The sequence below is a fragment of the Telmatherina bonti genome (genome assembly GCF_933228915.1).
Source record: "Telmatherina bonti genome assembly, chromosome: 23".
In the NCBI taxonomy this organism is placed as follows: Eukaryota; Metazoa; Chordata; class Actinopteri; order Atheriniformes; family Telmatherinidae; genus Telmatherina; species Telmatherina bonti.
In genome coordinates, this window is record NC_136632.1 from 6,495,970 (window position 1) to 6,516,691 (window position 20,722).

A 20,722-nucleotide genomic window follows, 5' to 3' on the forward strand; every position below is an offset into this window, starting at 1 on the left:
GCGCGTAGATTAATATGTTATTACTATGTTCTCATCAGGACTTCATCGACGTCTGTAGAGCAGGCTCGAGAGCGCAGCTACCACAGAGCTCTGCTGCTCAGCAAAGACAAAGATACAGGTGAGGATAACGACTGACACCGGTTAATCATGTGATTTGAACCCGTTTGTCATCTTGTTCCTCCTCTTCTTTTTTTTTTTTTCTTTACCTGTGAAGACGGTGAGACAGAAGGTGGAGACACACCTTCGCTGAGGGAATGTGCGTCTCCAGGTCTGCAGAAGACCCCGACCCACACGGTAAGTCGGCACCCTGTTTTTACATAGCAACACCTTAGCTGCAGTTTTCAGTGCCTGTGAGATAAATGTCACTTTTTTCACACTTTTTTAGCATTGTCTTATCTGATCAGTAGTCTTGTTTTTTTTATAGTATTGTTTCTGTGTTTTATTTATGTGTGTAATTATTTATTTAAATCGTTTTAACATGAGAGCGATCTGTGTCACTTTCATTGCACTTGTGCAGTGACAATAAAGTTTATTGAATTGAGCATTACCTTTAGTTTTTCATTAGGAAGCCGCCGTATAAACTCTGGCTAGTTATAAATGAATATCTGGTCCTTTGTTGTTGAAACGTTAAAGATGTTTTCACTAAACTGCACTAAAAATTGTTTTACTGTCAAACCAAAGCTACTTGTTTACTTTCACACAGAATCAATAAAATGTCTTTACTTTCTTCAGTTTTAAGGCTGCAGCTTATAAACGGATCAACCTAGTTGTTTATATTTTCTGTCAGCTGTGGAACGCTCTGAAATTTGATGTAAAATAAAGTTTTTCTTTTCAATTATCTGTTTTTTGCAACTTTTAAGAAAGGCGACGGTGTTGTGTCGATATTTTAGACGATATTTTAGTCGATATTATAGCCGACACTTTAGTCAATATTTTAGACGATATTTTAGTCGATGTTTTAGTCCATATATTAGTCTATATTTTAGTCCATCTATTAGTCTATATTTTAGTCTGCAGCTTCTCCATCGTTGCCTTGGTGTTGCATAGCGTCTCCTCGTTAGCGTCCGGCTTCTCCGGAGACTCAGGTTCTGCGTATCGATGCTCTGATGACGCCGTAAAGATTTCAGACAAGTTAGAGACCAGTTGAATGTAATGACAGACATACTGAGACATCGTGTCTGTCCAGGAGGCTCTGAGAATAAAGTTTATTGCACTGATGGAGGCCTGACCCGTCTCTCCTGCTCTGTTCTCCTGTCCAGCCCTGCTCCCCGGGCCCCCTCGCCCAGCCCTCCGGTCGGCCAGTGAAGGAGGAAGACGGCGATGGTCAGCCTCGAACGCCAAACCCGACCAGCCAGCTGCCAAGCAAGTCTGCAGGACCCAAGCAAGCCCCCCTGACCCCCACAAAACTGCCCCCCGCCCCTTTGCCCTCCTCCCCCGTCCACTACTCTGGATCCTCCCTCCTCCACTCTCCCAAGCGTCAGCCTCAGGGCTCCCCCTACCGCAGTCAGAGGGCTCTGTTCTCCAGCCAGCCTCAGAATCCCCCCCAGTCCCAGGCTCAGGCTGGTCCTGCCCCTTTCCCCCAGTATAACACACAGAGTGCCCCCCCACCGCCTCCCCCTCCTCCACCAGCTCCAGCTGTCTCCACAGCCTATTTCCCCCCCCAGACCCCGTCACCTGCCGGACCGTTTCCTGGGTTTAAACCTGCCGCCACGCCGCCCTACCCCCCCGGGTCCCAAGCCCTGATGCAGACTCTTCCCCACAGTGTTCACTATCAAAGCTCAGCCGCTCCACCCCCACCTCCTCCTCCACCCCCACACTCACTCCCCGGCCCCACCCTGCTGCACGTCAACCTGCAGCCCCCCCCCATCCAGCAGCATCAGTTAATGCTGAGCACAGCCCCTCCTCCACCTCCTCCACCGCAGGGTCAGAGCTCCCAGCAGCAGCAGCAGCAGCCTCCCTCCTGCGGCACCCTTTTGTCTCTCACCCCTCCACCCCCACCTCCTCCACCGCCCCCCGCCCCCTCTTCCACGGCCCCAATGCAGCCCCACCACTATCAGAACTTGGGGGGCTTTCAGCCAGCGTTGATGCACCCTGGTGCTGCCACAAACCCTTCAGTGCCCCCATCTACGTACGTCCCACCGCTTCAGCAGACTGGACTGCCGCCTCCGCCCCCCCCTCCTCCCCATCAGACTCAACAAGGCCAGGCCCAGGCCACGGCCTCCCAGATGCCTCCCAGAGGCGCTCCTGCGTCCTCAACCCCCTTTCATAACCCGGGGTACCTGAGCACAGGGTGGCACTGACCGGCACCCAGCAGAGAACTCAGCCTGGAGGGGGGGGTGGGGGGCGTGTACCATAAGCTGTAGATATGTTTTCTATGTACCTGAACACATGGCCAGTGGGGGGGGGAAACAGCTGATGTGGGGTTTAAAGGGTACTTAAACAAAAAAAACAACAAAAACAAACAGGACAGAAAATTTTAGGAAAAAGGACTGAAATAATCTTCTGGACAAACTGTATGAAAATGAAGATGGACTATCCCTGGTGCTCATCGCCCTCTTTCTGGCCTCCACTTGTTTTTTATACTGAGAGGAAAACTGTTCTGTCTCGTTTGGAATCCCATTGTAAGACCCCGCACTTTGTTTGTCAATGGACATTCCAGCTTATATCTCCCTCTTCTGCCTCTTCCTCCTTCCTTTCCTCACTTATTCCTCGTATCCCCTCTTTTCTCTCGTCCATTGTCGGCTCTGTACACCGTTTGTTTTAATCTAGTGGCTCATTATAGCGAAGAGAAAGCTTTTTGTATAGAGAAAAAAAAACACAATTATTTTTTTTATTCCTCTGTCTAACAACAAATATCTGTTCACCGCTGCAGATTCAGGAAAGACCCATTTTTGGGGAGCCCGCCTCACTGCCGCAGGAGGCTGCACTCGTGTGAATGTGTGTGTTAACGTGAGCGCGCGTGTGTTACAGTGTGAATGGCAGCTTAGATGAGCGATGTGTGTGTGTGTGAGAGATTTTGTGGAACAAGTGCTTGTAGTCTTCTGAGGTGGGCAGAGCGGTCTCGCCTACCAGTAGGATGTTAGCGGTTTATTTTTGAATATCAATGGTTATTTGTAGAAAGTGTAATACAATGTATAGGTGGTTACTTCAGCTTTCACCAGAAACAGGTTGTAAATATTCGCTTCTTTTCTTTTCTATGCTTGTACAATTCGCTCCCATCCCATTTTGAAATATTGTTGTAAATACGAACGCTCTTCAAAGCTGAATGTTTCTGTGACTGTAGCATTATTTTATTTTTATCCCCCCCCCCCCCCCCCCCACCCCCCACCCCGGCCCTCTATTGACTCTTCAACTTTGTCTTTTTTTATTATTTGTGTGTGTGAGTGTATGTTTGTGCAGAGCGGAGCGACTCACAGACACTGCACTGGTTGGCTATTTTCATGGTTCATTATAATAAATCACTGTAATGAGTTTTATACCACTTGTCATGACATTTGTCTCCTGGGAGGATTTGTTCACCGCTGTCGGTCCGTTTCTGAGCAAATCGGCGAGCATTTAAAGTCTGGAGGGAAAAAGCTGCAGAGATTTATCTACTAAGTTGGAAACAAGACGACGTGAGCGGATGGCTTTTACAAATCATCAGAAAGGTGTTGGCGTTTATATAAATGTGAGGGAAGGAAAGTATTTCTAAAACTCCAGCTGCCTTTTTTCAGCTGCTACTAGTAAAGACGTTTAAAATCACTCTGGCTTAAAGAAAGTTTATTTATTTCTTTGTTCTTTTGAGAACTAAAGATGAATCCATTAAAACTGTCACAGTTTGTTAGACTTTATGAAGTAGTGCGTGTAAAATACAGAAAAAAAAGGGTGACCCACAGTAAACCTGGTATGGAGTCTTAAAAAGCAAGATTTTAACATGCACATCCCATCTCAATATTTCCCAGTTTACCATATTTATTTTATCTGAGTTGGGTAATTTTCCAGAGATTTTTCTATTTAAAGAATAATCTAATTATATTATTTGAAAGGTTTTAAAGAGTGAAAAGTAACCAGGAATTCATCGTTGTCTGCCAATTTCACTCCGGTTTGAAACGAGTGGATCTATACAGGTATCTGCAAAATTGATACAAACGTCGGTATCGATCGATATTAGACTGATAATACAGATGCTTTAATCTAAGGCTTGAAAATAGTCAGAATCTTTGTGAATTAGAGGATAAAGTGGTTTTTCTATGGATTCAGTTCAGTTGTAACAAAGCACCTAAATGCCCAAAAATCTGCTGATGACGCCAAAATCGTTATGGATTAAAGCCGTACAAAAATTCATGCATTAATTCCAAATTTGTCTCTTTACAGTGATGTGTTCATTTTGACAGCCACATTAAAAAGCATCCGTATCGATTATACTTTTTATTTATTTTGTGTCTGATAGATACATAATCTTTCATACCCCTGTTGAAATGTCTGGTTGGAATAGTATCATGAGCTCCAGCACCAGGGGTGGTTCTACAGGTATGCAATGGGGGGGTAGTTGCCCCCAACTTCAGCACCTTGCACCCCACCAACCTTCATCCTTAGATTATAATCTAAAGGCCATAAAAACTAGAGTCCAAAAGCCTCTCATGACATTAAAATAGAAGCTAAAATCCAAAATAGATCTTAAACATTTACAGCATCAAACCACATGCGACTGCCATCGCTACACGGGTGCATGTAATGGTGCATCACAGACATGTAGCAGACGGTTTGTCAGCAACCCACAGAGTGGACAGCCTGAACCGCCCAGCTTTCTCCTGGTTAAGTCAGTTTGTACGGGTCAGAGCTGACGCTAAATGTGTAAGAAACAGAATACCTGCTATAGGTGACAGACGGTCACTTTTCAGAACGTCCATTAATCTGGTGCTGACTTACGTGGAATCCGTTGGAGCAAAGTTCTCATGTTTTGACTCCATTTACATATAAGGGATCTTGTCATGCTGCACAAAAGACAATATCTACAATTTGATGGAGAAATACTACTTTTATCACCCACTAATCAGTCTGATCAGAGATTCCAGCTGATCTTTACATGAGTGCTGGATCGCATGATCCGTACAGATGTGTTTCCATAATAGACAGTTTTAATGAGATTGTAAGGTGTTAAAAGACGTGAAATCAATTTAGAAGAAGAAAAAAACGGCTTAAATATTTTTACAGATTTCATTAAATATGTTTAACTCACTGTCTTCTGATCACCAATATGCTCAATAATCTAACTTTTTCAGCATTTCCAACTAAAATGTGTCGATCAGTTCTGTGTTTCTGACAACATTTTTAAATCTTTGCTGAAACTCACAACATCAACACATGTTGATGTGGTGTAGGCATGAACAGAAATAACATACATCACATGAACCATCAGCATGAGTGTAAACATGCTTGTTTTTTCCTATTGATCAGGTCATGGAAAGGTTGAAACCATCCATTTTGATCAGATTGAATATTCATTCCAATAAAGGCCAAAAGGACAAACTGGGGTCTTTACATATTTCATGATGACCAAACATTTAATCCGATCAAATGCTCTATCTAGACTTCCTAACCCCTCCTGATCCCTTATCCCTTACCCCTACATGTTTTTGGATCTGCCACCGCTCTTTCCCCACAGTTTTAGTGCTAGCTTTAGCTTTACTTAAGCTAACAGTGTTAGCTGCTAAGGCTAACTAGCCTAGCTTAATTCAGTCAAATGTTTACCAGAAAAACTGAAAAATGTCTTTCAATTTACTTTATTTTTTCTTTATTTATTGTTTCTGTAAACCATTTGTTATTTTTTTTATTTTAGATATAGTGAAAAATGACAGTATACAAAAATGGAGTTAAACTTATTCAGTTTTTTTTTTTTAACACCCTTTCAATTCTCCACAATACTGTCAGATCACAAGATAAAGTCAGTGGCATTTACTAATAATTGTCCAACAGCTTGACCAGAGTATATGATTAAAAGCCAAGACAAAAGACAGGACAAAATCAACATGTACTTTTACACGTATTATAGATCCTATGTAGTGAATTTTTAGTTTTATTCATGTTTTGTTTTTTTTTTTGTTTTTTTTTTTTTATTGCACAGTTCTCAACAGAAAAATCTCTACCTACCAGAAATTCAATCACATCAAAGATTTAAATACAAGACAAACCATTTTTTTTCCCTGTTTGGTTGTTCATCTGCCAACTTTTCTTCAGTCCTTGCTGCTCTGCAGGGAGGAAAAATCTGACACTTTTAACATGAAGTCTGTTAAAGTCCTGGTTGATTTGTTCTGATTTAAATTCATCTGAGCTGCCAACCTGCGATGTTTGTCAGGTCATTGTCCTGCAGCGGATACACCACAAGTCTGTTTTGTTCTTAAGTCGTGGACTAGCAGTCTTCCTCACATTCCAGTCTGAACCACTCAGGAAGCATGATGTATTCACAAAGCAAGCAAACTCTTGACGAAGCCTTTTTGAGGAATTCGTCCTGTGAAAACGGAACAGCTGGAGTTTAGTATGAACACTATATTACAGAGGGAGATTTGAGAGAGGTCAAGCGGGATCTGAGGTTCTGACACAAGCGTGTAAGCCTTCCTCTAGATGGTCTCCTCTTCTACTTCCATCTGATGATTCCCAACACATCAGGTCTGCACGCCAGCCACCAGTAAGACCAGGAGATGGAAGCTGGATCCTAAAACATCCCTTCTGGACTGTAAGCTGCAGAAAACAAGAAAAATAACAACAGAATGAATTAACATATGTAATTACCCTGATCGAGCCTGTCATGTTGTTTTAGTTGAGCAGGTGTCTCCAACTTGGCTCAGACTTTATATATTACATGTTAAAACTGTGCTGTGTCATGTTTTATTGTTAAAACATGGAAAAAATTGCATTAGAAATGTAAATCTTTCCCAGTTCTGCTTTCAGCTTTTCTTCCTGAAGAGGTCGCCACACCGTTTCCAACTACCAAGCAGGTACGGAAGCCCCATTGGAACAGTTGTACTTGTGAGGAACGGAACAAAACGTTCTTCTGAAAACAACCAGGATCTAATAATACCTCTCAAGAAGCCATGTTGCTCCTTTGGGTCCATGCGAACCGAGATCCCATTCACGATGCACTTTGGTCAAACAAGCCAAACCATTACAGTAATATATCACCATTCCCACCAAAGGTGGTGCTGAACTGGTATTTAGCTAAAGAGAGAACAAGAACTGAGTGAAGAAGAAAACTCCAGTTGTCCAGTTTTCCTCCAGTTGGGAGTTAAACGTGGAGACTAAACTATCACCGTTTTGGGTTTTTATTTTGTCTTATGTGACTATACTGCAGAAACCAGAGGTGTAGAAAGTAGAAGTAGAAAGGTGAAGTCCTGTCTGGCAGCTTTTTCCAAGCAGTCACTAAACCAGGTGAATTTAATGAGCTCAGCTCTGCTGCAGGTAGATCAACCTGTTAGTGAAAACACCTGTTCTAATCTCATCGGTAGATCCAAAAACACGACAGGACTTCTACTAGATTTTTACTTCTACTTCTACTTCGTACACCTCTGGCAGAAACAGATGAGGCAGAAGACCCTTAAAACCGTCACTATGTATTTACCCACAATGCAATGCTACGCCAAATGCAGTGATATTTTTTATAGTCTGCTTCCTGTATCTGATCCACTTTTTTGATCCAAATCAGAATTCATTTGTCGCATTCACATCTCCTCAAACAAAGCGACTTTCTGAGCAAATGGACTCGGATTATTATTGATTTGCCTTGTAAACTCTACAACATGAAGAAGCTGATCCAATCTGTACCTCATGTCATACAAACTCTGTTGGAACATTTCTTCATTTAGTTTGGGAGCGCCCAGTTGTGTTTTATTTTTGGGAGGCGATAAGAAATTGTCTGTCCACTCTTTTAAACACCAATATTCCTTTCTCAGCTGTAGTTTTACTGTTGAACTATATGTCCCAACTTAAATTCCGGAAAGCACAAGAAAAGGTTTTCCTGGCCGGTTTAATGGCTGCTAAGAAGGTGATTGCTGTGAGGTGGAAACCTCCACATTCGCTGTCTTACCGCCGGTGGACGTTTATAGATGTAGCATATTTAGAGCTGTCTACTGCACATGAACATAATGTTAATGAGGAAACTAACATTGTTTGGAATCAAGCAGTGGCTGATCTCAAGGGGCTACTAATATAAAGCTACCTTTTAGGATGATTGATGTATGTTGACAAATTTGAGTTGTGTTTCATTAGTGTGCAGATCTAACACTTTATTAGTTATCCTGGACCTTTGAATGTATGTTTTTTTTGTTGTTTTTTTATGGTGTTTGTTCTATATGTGTTTTTGTTGTCTTGCATGACACAAAATAGATAAAAAGTTGGTTAAAAAAAAGCTGACGATGATATGCCATTAGAAAGATTTTTAAAGCTATCAAAGAAAGTTCAGTCTTTGTCAAAGAAGATGTCAGATAAATAAAGGGCAGAGCAAGCGTTCTGTAGGTTTGGCATACCTTGTTGGAAAAGCATACCACAAGTTTACAGGTATATGTTTATCTGTTGGGTTTGGCTTCTTTGTCAAACAGCAAACCAATCAAGTTTTAGCCTCTTCCATCATACAGTAAGCAGTGAAGGTGGGTGTGACTTTCTTCTCGTGAACTGCACAATCTAGACAAGATGACCAATCAACCACGAGGTCCCTGCGAGGTCACTAAAGTATGGAAGTAGAAAATTTTGATGGGTTTGTTAAACCAGTGGAACACCGGATTAACGTTGGCCTTGTGTTTGAGTGGGACATCTGTCACTATAGACAATCTTTGTAAGTGGTCCCTGTCATTTGTTGTTTGTTGTAACCAATATTTGTTCTTTTAAAAGTCCTTTTTTTTTAGTTTGAAAAAACCCCCCAAAAAACTGTTAAAATAAAAATGGCGGTGCCAGCGTTGATTATTTTAAACTAAAGACTTTTACATCTTCTCAGACTACTGGATCCAGGTATTGTGATAACTTAAAAGCAGAACTGGTAGCCATCAGAAGTTCACAGTGCCAGCATGCATCCATAATTTCTAGAGCGAAAACATCAGATTTAAAGTGAAAATGTCAAAAGGTACAATTTTATGCATTTAAAGCAGATTTTCCCTGAAATAAAGCTTTAATTGATCATATTTTTACAAATTAAAGTGGAGATTTCTTCAGTGGTAAAAAATAAACCAGATATCAACCCCCAGATAATATTTTGAGTTCACTTGCTCAGAATAAATAATAAATGACCGTTTATTCAGGATAATTGAGAATGGACCTCTTAAACTTGAGTCTGTCTGAAGTTGTGGCTGTGGGCTGCTTCACAACAAAAATATTAAAGTTTACACTAAATCAGACGGTAAAATCTCATTTCTTAATTAGGTTTTACCATCTTTAAGCTACACTAGAGGGAAGGGGGATCGAACCTACGCATGAGCTCCTGGAACTACAGGCTATGCAGTGATTCATAAATAATATATAATAATTCATTGAAATTGTTTTCAGGTTGAATAATCGGATTTAACCATTTACAGTTTGATCTAAAAGAAAAATTGCCTTTTTTTCTTTTCCTTTGGACGATAATAAGTATAAATATTGAACAAACAATTGAGAATATACAGAGTAACATTAGTTAAATGATCAAATAAAGATAACAAAGACTTGGTTTGGGTATGTAAGGTATTCTTAGGCAAATTTACTGCTTTTAGGGGTAACTCAGGTAGGTTTCTCCCCAAAATATTTGATAAAATTCATAATGGCACTTGAAAAAAGATCTCTTTCAAACAGTAGAGCAGACTCTTAACCCTATGAAGCCCAACGTATCATATTTGATACGTACAGTTTATCACTTTATGGTTGAAACTTTGCTCAAAATCCTGATCAGCACAGTCTGATACTTGTCTTCTGCCCCTAATACATTGCAGCAAGCAGAATATTACATGATCATATTTTATAATAATGATAAAATTATGATAATTACGATCATATAAAAATTATATGCCAATGAATGGTAAATATGCCCTTAAAAAAATGTTAATTTTTTAAAAAACATTTTGTCAAAGAGCCAAATAAAGACCTAATACTCAAAACATTTGTCTTTTCTTACCATTTCTAATAGATCTGGCTTTAATAGACTTTTTTTTGTACTGAACATTTAGAATTATGTGTAGAAAATGCACATAATTCATATCTTAGCGCATCATTATAAAAGCCACGCTCCTCTCCAGCAGCATACTCACCAGTGTTTGTGCACTTCCAGAAGTTAAATGGCATTATTTCCACTCTCTGTGGGAGAAAGAGACACGTGGTGAGTCAGCACCCTGCCAGCAGGGGGCAGTATTACACAACTTTCAGCTGTCCACATTCCTGACTAAAAACTATTTTGTCTTTTTATATACAGTCTTTGTTAAAAACCCAACTTTCATTTTATTTATTTATTTATTTATTTATTTTCGGGTGTCATTTTTCTCTCTCCTGAGTGTTAAGTTAAGAAAACGAGTCCTCATTTATAATTTTGGCTTCATATTTCATGTATATCTTCTGCTCCTTCTCTTCTGTAGTCCTTCTTCAGCTCACTATCCCCCTCTCATCCACCACCCCGTCTTGTCTTCCCTCTCCGGTCACTTGGTTGATAATGGCTTTTTCTTTTCAGTCACTTAGAATCTAACAAGCAACTGTGTCCCGGCTGATAGGACGCCTGTGATTTGTTTAGACAGACCGGCAGCAAGCTGAGGAAACAGCCATTAGTAATTCATGACTCTGTCCAGCATCCCCAGGCTTCAATTAACCCTCACTGTCCATGCTTTTTCCCCTTTTAGACCCCATCTCTCTCTCTTTTCTCTCTCCTCTCATCATTGCTGCCCTCCTTCATCAGCATCTCCTCTTCATCAACCCTCCACATTGTTTTAAATCCTTCTGTTTGGGCCAGAGCGCGCTTGCCTCATTGTCTTCCAGCTCAGTGAAAGAAGCCAACAGGTAACGGAGACAAAAGCTGGCCGAGCAGGTGATGTTTAACATATGCGAATGAAAATCTTTTCTGATTTTGTGGAACCATGCATGAAGTAAAAGACAATTTCATTACAAAGTTGAGTGGATGTGAGCGACTGCAGCAGTTACAACGTGATGCCATGATGGTTGTGCAGGATTTTATCATATGAACTGGGTTTGTAATCACCCTTACAATCTGAAGATTGCTGTTGACTTGATTTGAGCCGCTGTCCTGCAGGTTTTAGATGTATTCCTGCTTCAACACACCTGACTCAAAATAAATGGATCCAACAGTCTGTGAAGTTGTGCATAATGACTCATTAACTTGAGTGTGTTGGAGCAGGGAAACACGGAAAACCTGCAGGGTTGAAGCCCTTGATGACTGGAGCCGGACACCGCTGACCTGGAGTGAAATATTCTCAGATGAATTCTTACAGAAAGATTAGGATCCTCAATTTTTGGATATAAAAAGTTCACCCGGATGTAGGACATGTATGTAGACTCCTGCAGTCGTAACTCCTTCGTCTCAAACTGTTCATTTAAAACAAACCAAAGCGAGGCGGTGGGTAAACCACAACATAAACATGTCTCAGTAACTTGTCATGTGTTTGGCGTCGGCTCGATCTGATGATGCCGACAGGATGATGAAGAGGATTATTAAATCAGAACATTTCGCGATGATGCATGCTTCTGACACTTCTTTTGCTGTTTTTTCTGGTCGACATTGTTAGAGATAAAATTCTCCACATGCATTCAGACATTCAGAAAGTCAAATCAAGTTTGCGTGTAAGGCTTAAAGTAGATTTAGGCTACATTGTGACATCATAGGAGCTGAATGTCCCTAACTTTATGCGAGTAGGGTGAATCTTTAATGTTTGACTAGATTAACACCGTTTATCCTTCTGTTTTGCTGTAAAAGTAGCCTGGATTTCAGGTGCAAGCGCTGTCTCCTGTCTTACTGTCTCCCAGCAGCTCCTCAGACATCAGACTGTCCTGACGGTTGCCCAGGACGAAGGCCAGGGAGGAGAGGATGAGGGCGTCCATGATGCCCATGATGGCCAGGATGTAAGCCCAACGCACCGAACAGGCACCCAGCGTGTACTTGTCTGTCTGTTCGCCACACATCCGTTTCACCTCGTCGCTGTCCCAGCCGTCCGGATAGATCATGCATCCCAGGATCAGACATGTACCTGGATCAGGAGGAGAGACGGATGAGTGAGTGTTCACCTGTCAACACATTTTTATTAATAGAAACTTTGACATAAACTCTGTACTATGTAGGGTTTTATATATTTTTAACTCTGCAAATATGAAAGATGTTGAGCTCTTAAAGCAAATTCAGATTGTTTGTGCTCACACTTTGCTCTGAATAACATCCAGAGGTATCTGTTTGCTACAAGATGTAAAAAGACAGATGAACTAATGAGCCAAACTGGGCTCAGCTACAGACCAGTTTATGCTGCTTAGGAGGAAAATAAACAAACGATTTGTTGACGATATTGAGTGAATTTACCATAAATCTGCTCATCAGCTCTACTTCACTGAACTTATCTAAAACCTTGTAAAAATGAACGATAAGAAAATTCCGACTAAATGAAAAGATAACGAAGGTTCAGAGGACACAGCAACGTTTTGGACTCAGAGGTGAGGAAGGAGGCGGAAAGATCTCATCACATATCACAGCAGCGTGTCGAAGCAACCATCTGCTACATGCCTGAGTATGATGGACTGACTGGTTAGGAAGTCATTTAACAAGACTTCTCCTGTCAGTCAGGAGCTGTTTTCACAAACACACTCACACACACACATTCACACTCGCGGTAAATGGAGGCTGGCAGGCCATGCAGTATGTAGGCGTATATAGTTGTGACAAAGCTGCCAAAAGCTGCTTCAGGTTGTCTGAGATTCTGTCTTTACACCCAGTTTCACACACTGAGAGCCAGGATGTCTCTGAAAAACAACACATTGGATATCAAAGCGGCAGTTCTGGTTTTTGATGCCCCATGATGACAGCTAATCCAGCATCCATCTTATACCCTGCCTCTTCTCTGAGAACTGTTCAGCCAGTAAAAGTCAGTCTGATGTTGACTCTGGCCTCATTTTTTTCTTTTTCTCTTTCTCCAATAATGTCTTTTTGAGTTTTTTCACAAAATCATCCACAAAACAGCCACTATGTGTTGACATCCAATGAGACGTAGTAACGGAAAGAAAGTTGTAAAGTGTGTAAAATGAAGTTCCGGGACCTGATTTAAGTTGCTGTAAACACCATAATATTTCTTAATTTTGACAAAAACCACCTATACTCTTGTTAAAAGTATTATTTTTTTTAGTTTTGTTTTAAAATTGTGATGTTAAAATGACTCAAGACGCCTCTCTGCAGGATAAAACTTTATTCTTTACCTGCTGATCCCCATCTTATGACAGCAGCTCAGAACGTTTGACTTGCAGCAGCACATCCTGAACACCTGAAGTTTCTGGCATGTTCTGAACGCCGAAAACCCCAAATCAAACAAAGCACTGACAAACATTTGTGCTACATTTCTTTGCAACCGTAACTGTAATGATATTAAAGCTTTAAAGTTATCCAAACATTCAGCTCCTCAGCAAACGAGTGGTTGTACATGCTGTCAATCAAGGCGTCTTGAGTCATTTTAACATCACAATTTTAAAACAAAACTAAAAAATAATACTTTTAACAAGAGTATAGGAGGTTTTTGTCAAAATTAAGAAATATTATGGTGTTTACAGCAACTTAAATCAGGTCCCGGAACTTCATTTTACACACTTTACAACTTTCTTTCCGTTACTACGTCTCATTGGATGTCAACACATAGTGGCTGTTTTGTGGATGATTTTGTGAAAAAACTCAAAAAGACATTATTGGAGAAAGAGAAAAAGAAAAAGATGAGGCCAGAGTCAACATCAGACTGACTTTTACTGGCTGAACAGTTCTCAGAGAAGAGGCAGGGTGTAAGAGTTTGATGAATTTTTGTAACAGCGCGTAGCTAAACTAACCCTCTGAAATCAGTTACATGGACTGCTTAAAGGCCAGAACCAAACCAAATAATATTAACCCTAAACATTCCAAGCAGATATTGTTGCCCTGCAGTGTCCCAAAGCCGAGACACTGCTCTTCTGTTTTTCCAAAAACCAGAGCAGGTTGTCAGGATGATGAATCAGTAACCTCTTAAAGGTGCAGTTTGTAGTGAAACCAAGCGGCAACCTCCGGCGGTGAAAAGTGAAGCCTTTGTGGAAGTGCATAAAACTGCAGTTCCCCCTTTATCCACTAGGGGCTCCACAAAGCAAATCCCCATAGACTCCCATGTTAAAAAGACCAACTTCACAGCAGATTTCAGAGGGTTAGTTTAGCTACGCGCTGTTACAAAAATTCATCAAACTCGCATTAGTTTGTTTAGTTTTAGTAGAAATTTTACACACATAAAACACAGAAAATGTGACAAAAACTTACCACCAGACAACAGGAATTTTATACAATCCGAGACGAAACAAAGTGGATAAACACTTCTTTAGTTTCTAAGTTTCTTTAGTAAAACTTGGAGGATCAATATTGTCTGAGAGTGTGGAATAATTTAACTTAAGCCCCGAAGGCTGAAAAGATGAAACGTATGTGTAGTAGATACAGGTGGATAAAAAGATTTTGCTGATGGTGAAACTGACATTTCTTATTGTGTTTTAATTCCAGAAACACCAAAGACTGAAACAGAGGCAATTTATTTTTTAATTAAAATTGGAATGAACTTGATTATTTATGTCAAACTAATCATATTATCGCTATTGCACATCAGTAATAGAAGTCAGAAATTCAGTTTGTGATATGGTTTTACAAATGACATCATAATAAAAAGGTAGATGTGACTCTATTATATTTTTTTCTTACAGCCCGAAAGGAGCCCCAAGACATATGATCTAAAATAAATAAATTGTAAAAATAATGGCTTTTTTCCACTATATATATATTTAATACACTTTATTTTAGCTGATGCTCCTTTTGGTTGTGAGAAATTCTCTATGTTTTCAGCATCATGATGAAATTTTATTATTTTTTCTCATTTTTTTCTTCGGTTTGGGGTGAAACTGCAACCTGATCACGCAGCAAAGTGTGTCACAAATAGATGGAGAAGCTGAATAATTCAGCTTGCCTTTATTTACTGCAAAATTCACAATTTTGCTCACATTTGATAATTAAATAAACTGTGTTTTCACATCCCTTTCTAGTCATAGACCACTGAAAGCACTTTACCATGCAATCACACACAATCTCACACACCACAGTATATAAGCGCTTCCATCTGCGGGCATATCGGGAGGCAAGGCAGAGATGAGTGGCTTTCTGAAGGACACACCAGCATTTAGTCTGGAGAACGCATCGATCCCCAGGTTTTTTTTTTTGGGGTTAGTTGCAGTTTGACAACATCACAGCAAAATACTGGATGTGGTAGAAAACACAGATAAATGTATTTTATTTCACAGTTCTGACTTTGTAAGCAGCCGGATAATGGTTCGTTATCTGGCAAAAGAACATCTGCGTATCTGATCCAGATTCATCACTTCCATCCAATCATCCACAGTCCATCTCTTTTCCCCTCTCTGACCTTGTTTTCTTCTATTCAGGTGTTTTATCATGGCTTATTTTTGTTTGTTGTGGAAGTAAATCACATTTCTATTTCCTACAGCTTGGTAACAACATCCCACCCATCAGTTCTGAAAGGGTTCAGATCAGAGTGGGGGTGCAGGAGACTGACATCTTTACCTGCATGTTTCCCTTTTATAATCTTCCCATTTTGTTTGTCCCCAACTGGAAACAATCAACACGACTCTGGGTTGAATTAGCTTCCCGAAGGAGTTTCATAATCCTGCTCATGCTTCCTGTCCATCAGCCAGGTGCAACAGCCTATTCAGGTCTGCTTGCCCACATGTACCTGCTGACTTATTTGCATATGTGCAGAGGTAATTGTTTTTAGAAATGCCAATAATAAGGTAATCCTAAACCCTTTACTTCATCAGAATGTTTTGCATCAGGTTACGGCACTAACGTCAGCTGCAAGCAGATTAAGCTGACCTGATAATCTCTGGAAACGTCCCTCTCTCCTTTCCTTTCTTCACCTCATCCACCCTTCCCTTCTACTCTACATGCAGCCATCATGATCACAGACGCAAGAGTGAGGTAGAAAACTTCAGTCGCAGTCCATGATGGAAAGAGGGGGGCTTTCTGGTTGTCGAAACTGGGCGAAACTGTAACCAGGCGTTCGTCACAGTCGCACCAATAACAGTAATACTAAACATTACTGATGTCAAAAGACTGCACTTTGCATCACGGCCCTTCGTTTCCCAGGAGGCTTTGGGAGGATTGACTTTTCCTGCTCTCTGAAGTTTGGAGATCAAATTTCTCAGAGTAGGGAGTCGAGTGTGTTGTAAATATATACAGATCATGTCTATCAGATGCAACATGCACCCTGCTTCTTACTGGGAGTTTTAAAAACATGAAAACATTCAAATTGATTTCTGAATTCTCCTTGCAAAAAGTGCATTTTAAATCAGAGTCTGGCAGATACACAAACTTCTCTCTTCTGTGTAAACAACCTGTTCCTGCTGTTATATTAATAGAATGAGGTGAAGTTAACGCTGTCTCGGCGTAAGATCTGATCCGACACCGGCTCTGAGTGGCGGAGAAGAAAAGAAACACTCTTTACTTCTCAGTTTTTACTTGTAGTTACTGTTTTATAAATAAGTCCTGCAGTAATACATTTGTCATGTTTTTAGAAAAGTAGTGAATTTGCTGTTTGTTTGTTTATGTGTCTTCATCCAGTCAGGCTTTCAGGGACACTACAGCACTGAGTTAAGGTCCTAAAGGACATTTACTTGAACACAGCAGAACATTTCAGGTCCTGGTACTACCGGATCTCATCACTGCATTTGACACAGTCGACCGTAACGTCTTACGAGAGCAGCTGAAAAACTGACCAGGACTTTCTAACACTCCAATTCATTTGAATCCTACTTAAAAGAAAGGAACTACTTTGTATTTAAATGTAACTATGAAGCTAAGTGAACAAAAATAGCTTGTGGCGTTCCCCAAGGCTCCTTCTTGGGGCCCCTGCTGTTCAACATCTACATGTTCCCACACACTCAAATGATGAAAAACTGCCTGCACACAACCCTGGTCATAAATAACCATTGAAATTATTTATTGTTTATTTAATCTTTTATTTATCCAGGTAGTCCCAGAGAGATTAAAATTTAAAAAAACAAGAAAGACCTGCCCAAAATAGCAGCCACACAAATTCAACTTTATATAAAACAAAGGAAACACAAACTACAAAAAACAAAAAAACAGCTGTTTGTGCAGCATCTTTTCAGTCAAGATACCCTTAAAATCATTGATGGATATGAGTGATTGTTTGTTTCTCTTATCTAAAGATGTGTTTCTGCTTGGACATACTGTCTCCTGCCTGTCCAGTCCTTTTAAAACCATTTAGGAGCTTTCAGTTTTCCTGCGTTTGTTTAGAAGTCAGCCATGAGTCACTGAATCAGATGCTTTAGAAAGATCAGGCAGCACTGTGTTGTTTTCTGTCCAGGTCACCAGTAAGATGAGTTGTTACAGTCATAGCAGCGGTAATCCTAGATAGGGAAATCTTCTCGCAGCTGACTCACTTTAAATCTCAGAGTGATATTGTCACACGCTGCACACATCCGGACGCTGAAGGCAACGTTTCTAACAGGAGAAAACAGCTGAGCCGTCTGAATTTGTATCTCCTCAGATGATTTAGCTTGACGGAAGAAGTGAATAGCGGATTCAGAAACGGGCTTCAGACCTGAAGGTTTTCTAGCCGACGTGGGTGAACAGCAGGAAATGGTTGTAATGAGCCGAATTTCACGCTGGACTCCTGAGAACAGCTCTCCACTACAAAGGAAGGAGGTCAATTACTGTGCAGCGCTGCATCTCATTCTTTCATCTCTCCCTGGTCGCTACGGAGACCAGGAGAGTCGGGATTATTATGGAAATTTTCAACCTGATTAAGGGAATATTTTGGATTCCTAGACACCAACATATTGATTTAGTTATGTATGTTTAGCCAGGAACCTCTGCACACATCAGCTGCACTATTGTGTATATAATAGGTTCATTAATTACTAATTTAGATCTTTTTATAGGCATATTTAACCCTAATTAATTTTTATGTCTTCTATTTAGACTGGAATTTCTTTGTGAAAGTGAATAAATCCTGCCAGGTTGTATATTTGCTTATCTTTGCAGGTGTGGGAGGTTTCATGTCTCCCAAGGGAGCTGGCTCATCATGATACTCCAGACTAAACATCTCCACCTGTGTTGATTCGGCCGGCTGCAGGAATAAATTAGGGGCATTACATTCATCCAGGGAGGCATACGTATATTTTATATGCCTCAGGATTAACTGTGACTATGTGCCCACTTCTGCTGTATGAAAAAAATCATATCACTGATTTATATAATATATTTAAATTCATATAATCATATGTAGGGTTGGGATTGTAACATGTTAATTACCTTAAAATTATTTAAGAAACAGTAACGCTTTTAATTGCAAAACATTTTTCAGTAAACAATTCCCAATCACACCGATGCACACAGTAGCTTTCCGCTGAGAGCTAGCAACAGTGAAGCTAATTATTCAGACCCATCGAGGGCCGTCATTGGAAGGAAAAGGGACTATCAACAAATGTGGCGGCTTTTTCTTGTGATATTGATACTTTTGGAAACAAACGGGAAAGTTCGTAGTTTAGTTCACTACTTGAACAACAGTGACGTCTGCTGCGAAAGCCCCTCCCCTATCCAAAACGACCAATCATGTCGATGACAAAAAGCTGAAAAAAATAACAAAAATCTGGACTCTTAAGCATCGTTGTTTCACTTAATGACCAGCCCCTCTGTTTGTAACTCGTTGTCTAACTGCCAACGAGTTACAAACAGAGTAATTGGTTGTTTTTAATTAAAATAAATGCAAAAACATTTTCCTCGATACGCGGCCGAGTGTGAATCGGCTGGGATGAGAATCAGCACCTCCAAATCTGAGACCATGGTCCTCAGCCGGAATAGGGTGGATTGCCCTCTCCGGGTCGGGGGTCAGGTCCTGCCTCAAGTGGAAGAGTTTAAATATCTCGGGTCTTGTTAACGAGTGAGGGAAAGATGGAGCGCGAGATCGACAGACGGATCGGTGCGGCATCTGCAGTAATGCGGACTCTGCGCCGGTCTGTCGTGGTGAAGAAGGAGCTGAGTCAGAAGGCGAAACTCTTGATTTACCAGTCGATCTACGTTCCTACCCTCACCTATGGTCATGAGCTGTGGGTCGTGACCGAAAGAACAAGATCTCGTATACAGGCGGCTGAAATGAGTTTCCTCCGCAGGGTGGCCGGGCTCTCCCTTAGAGATAGGGTGAGGAGCTCGGTCATCCGGGAGGAGAACAGAGTAGAGCCGCTGCTCCTCCGCATCGAGAGGAACCAGTTGAGGTGGATCGGGCATCTGGTCAGGATGCCTCCTGGACCTCCCTGGTGAGGTGTTCCAGGCACGTCCCTGGGAGGAGACCCCGGGGAAGACCCAGGACACGCTGGAGGGATTATATCTCTTGGCTGGCCTGGGAACGCCTCAGGATCCCCCCCGCAGAGTTGGCAAATGTGGCTGGGGAGAGGGAATTCTGGGCTTCCCTGCTTAGGCTGCTGCCCCCGCGACCCGACCCCGGGTAAGCGGCAGAAGATGGATGGATGGATGGATGGATGGATGGATGGTTGTCTTCGTTCTTTGGTTGGATTGTTTGATTGACAAATCAGGATAGATAGGTTTAAGAAAAGATGGATACTCCAAAAAAAAAAGAGGAAAAAACAAATTATTAGAACAAAACAATGGTGTTGGTTCAGGGTGGGTACAGTTGACTCTGTGGGCCCATGACTCCGGGTCTGGCTGGCTGTATGTGGTTCAACACATGGTTGATGATTAGTGAGAGATGATGTCTTCACTGGAGGTTAAAGCTGCTGAAAACACATCTCATAAATCCCTTTAATGGATACAAATGCCTACAAATTTCTCACACTCACGCTCAACACACAACTTTCCTGTTTTTAGCTTCCCCGCCTGTCAGAAGGAACACTGGGACGACAGAACACATGATCATCCGGACCCGGGTGTTGACGTTTGCACATCAAACGGCTCGTATTGGTCCACAGCTGTAGCTGTGCGCTTCATGTTCCTGTCAGCATCATGGATGCAAGTGTGGCGCTCATACGGCATGCATCCGCCTCAAGGTGGAGCGTGCTAAATGAAATTAATGGGAGTTAATTGGGGCAGAAACGAGCAGATGCAGGAAAGTATGAGGACAAACACCCCCTCCTTTTCGCTTTACCCCCCTCTGCCCTGATTCCTCCTGCTCTACAGAGCTGTGTTTGTAGAAGAGAGTTGTGAGAACGAGCATAAATCCTGCTGCATACCTCGTCCTCATTAAAACTGTTCATATCAGGGTCACTAATTCTGACTATCAGCTGGCCGTGCAGATCAATAATCTGCCCTGAAGTCGTTGCACTTCCAGGCGTTGTGTCTTCCAATATAGCACGTTTGATACGATGGACTACATGAGTAGTAGTTCAACATGGTAATTACTCAGCCAAGTACCCCCTAAACCAGGAGGGTCTATTTACATTTTATCTCAGGGGCCACATTCAGAACAATCTGGTGTCCAGTGGGTCA

At 41.3% G+C, this 20,722-nt stretch overlaps 2 protein-coding genes across 3 annotated transcripts in view; one reads left to right on the forward strand and one right to left on the reverse strand.

Moving 5' to 3' along the window:
• kmt2e (lysine (K)-specific methyltransferase 2E) overlaps positions 1-3,458 on the forward strand; it is a 28,223-nt gene extending 24,765 nt beyond the window's left edge. For both annotated transcript variants that reach the window (XM_079263572.1, XM_079263573.1), the window contains 3 exons: positions 39-118; positions 215-294; positions 1,260-3,458. In XM_079263572.1, coding sequence (XP_079119698.1) covers positions 39-118; positions 215-294; positions 1,260-2,300 — 1,201 coding nt within the window. In that variant the 3' untranslated portion in view covers positions 2,301-3,458. The remainder of the gene's footprint in view (positions 1-38; positions 119-214; positions 295-1,259) is intronic.
• Positions 3,459-6,683: 3,225 nt separating this feature from the next.
• The window catches only part of lhfpl3 (LHFPL tetraspan subfamily member 3), a gene marked incomplete at its 5' end in the record, with an annotated part of 50,862 nt that continues 36,823 nt past the window's right edge, over positions 6,684-20,722 (reverse strand). The window contains 3 exons of the mRNA XM_079263015.1: positions 6,684-6,717; positions 10,242-10,287; positions 11,949-12,179. Coding sequence (XP_079119141.1) covers positions 10,265-10,287; positions 11,949-12,179 — 254 coding nt within the window. The 3' untranslated portion in view covers positions 6,684-6,717; positions 10,242-10,264. The remainder of the gene's footprint in view (positions 6,718-10,241; positions 10,288-11,948; positions 12,180-20,722) is intronic.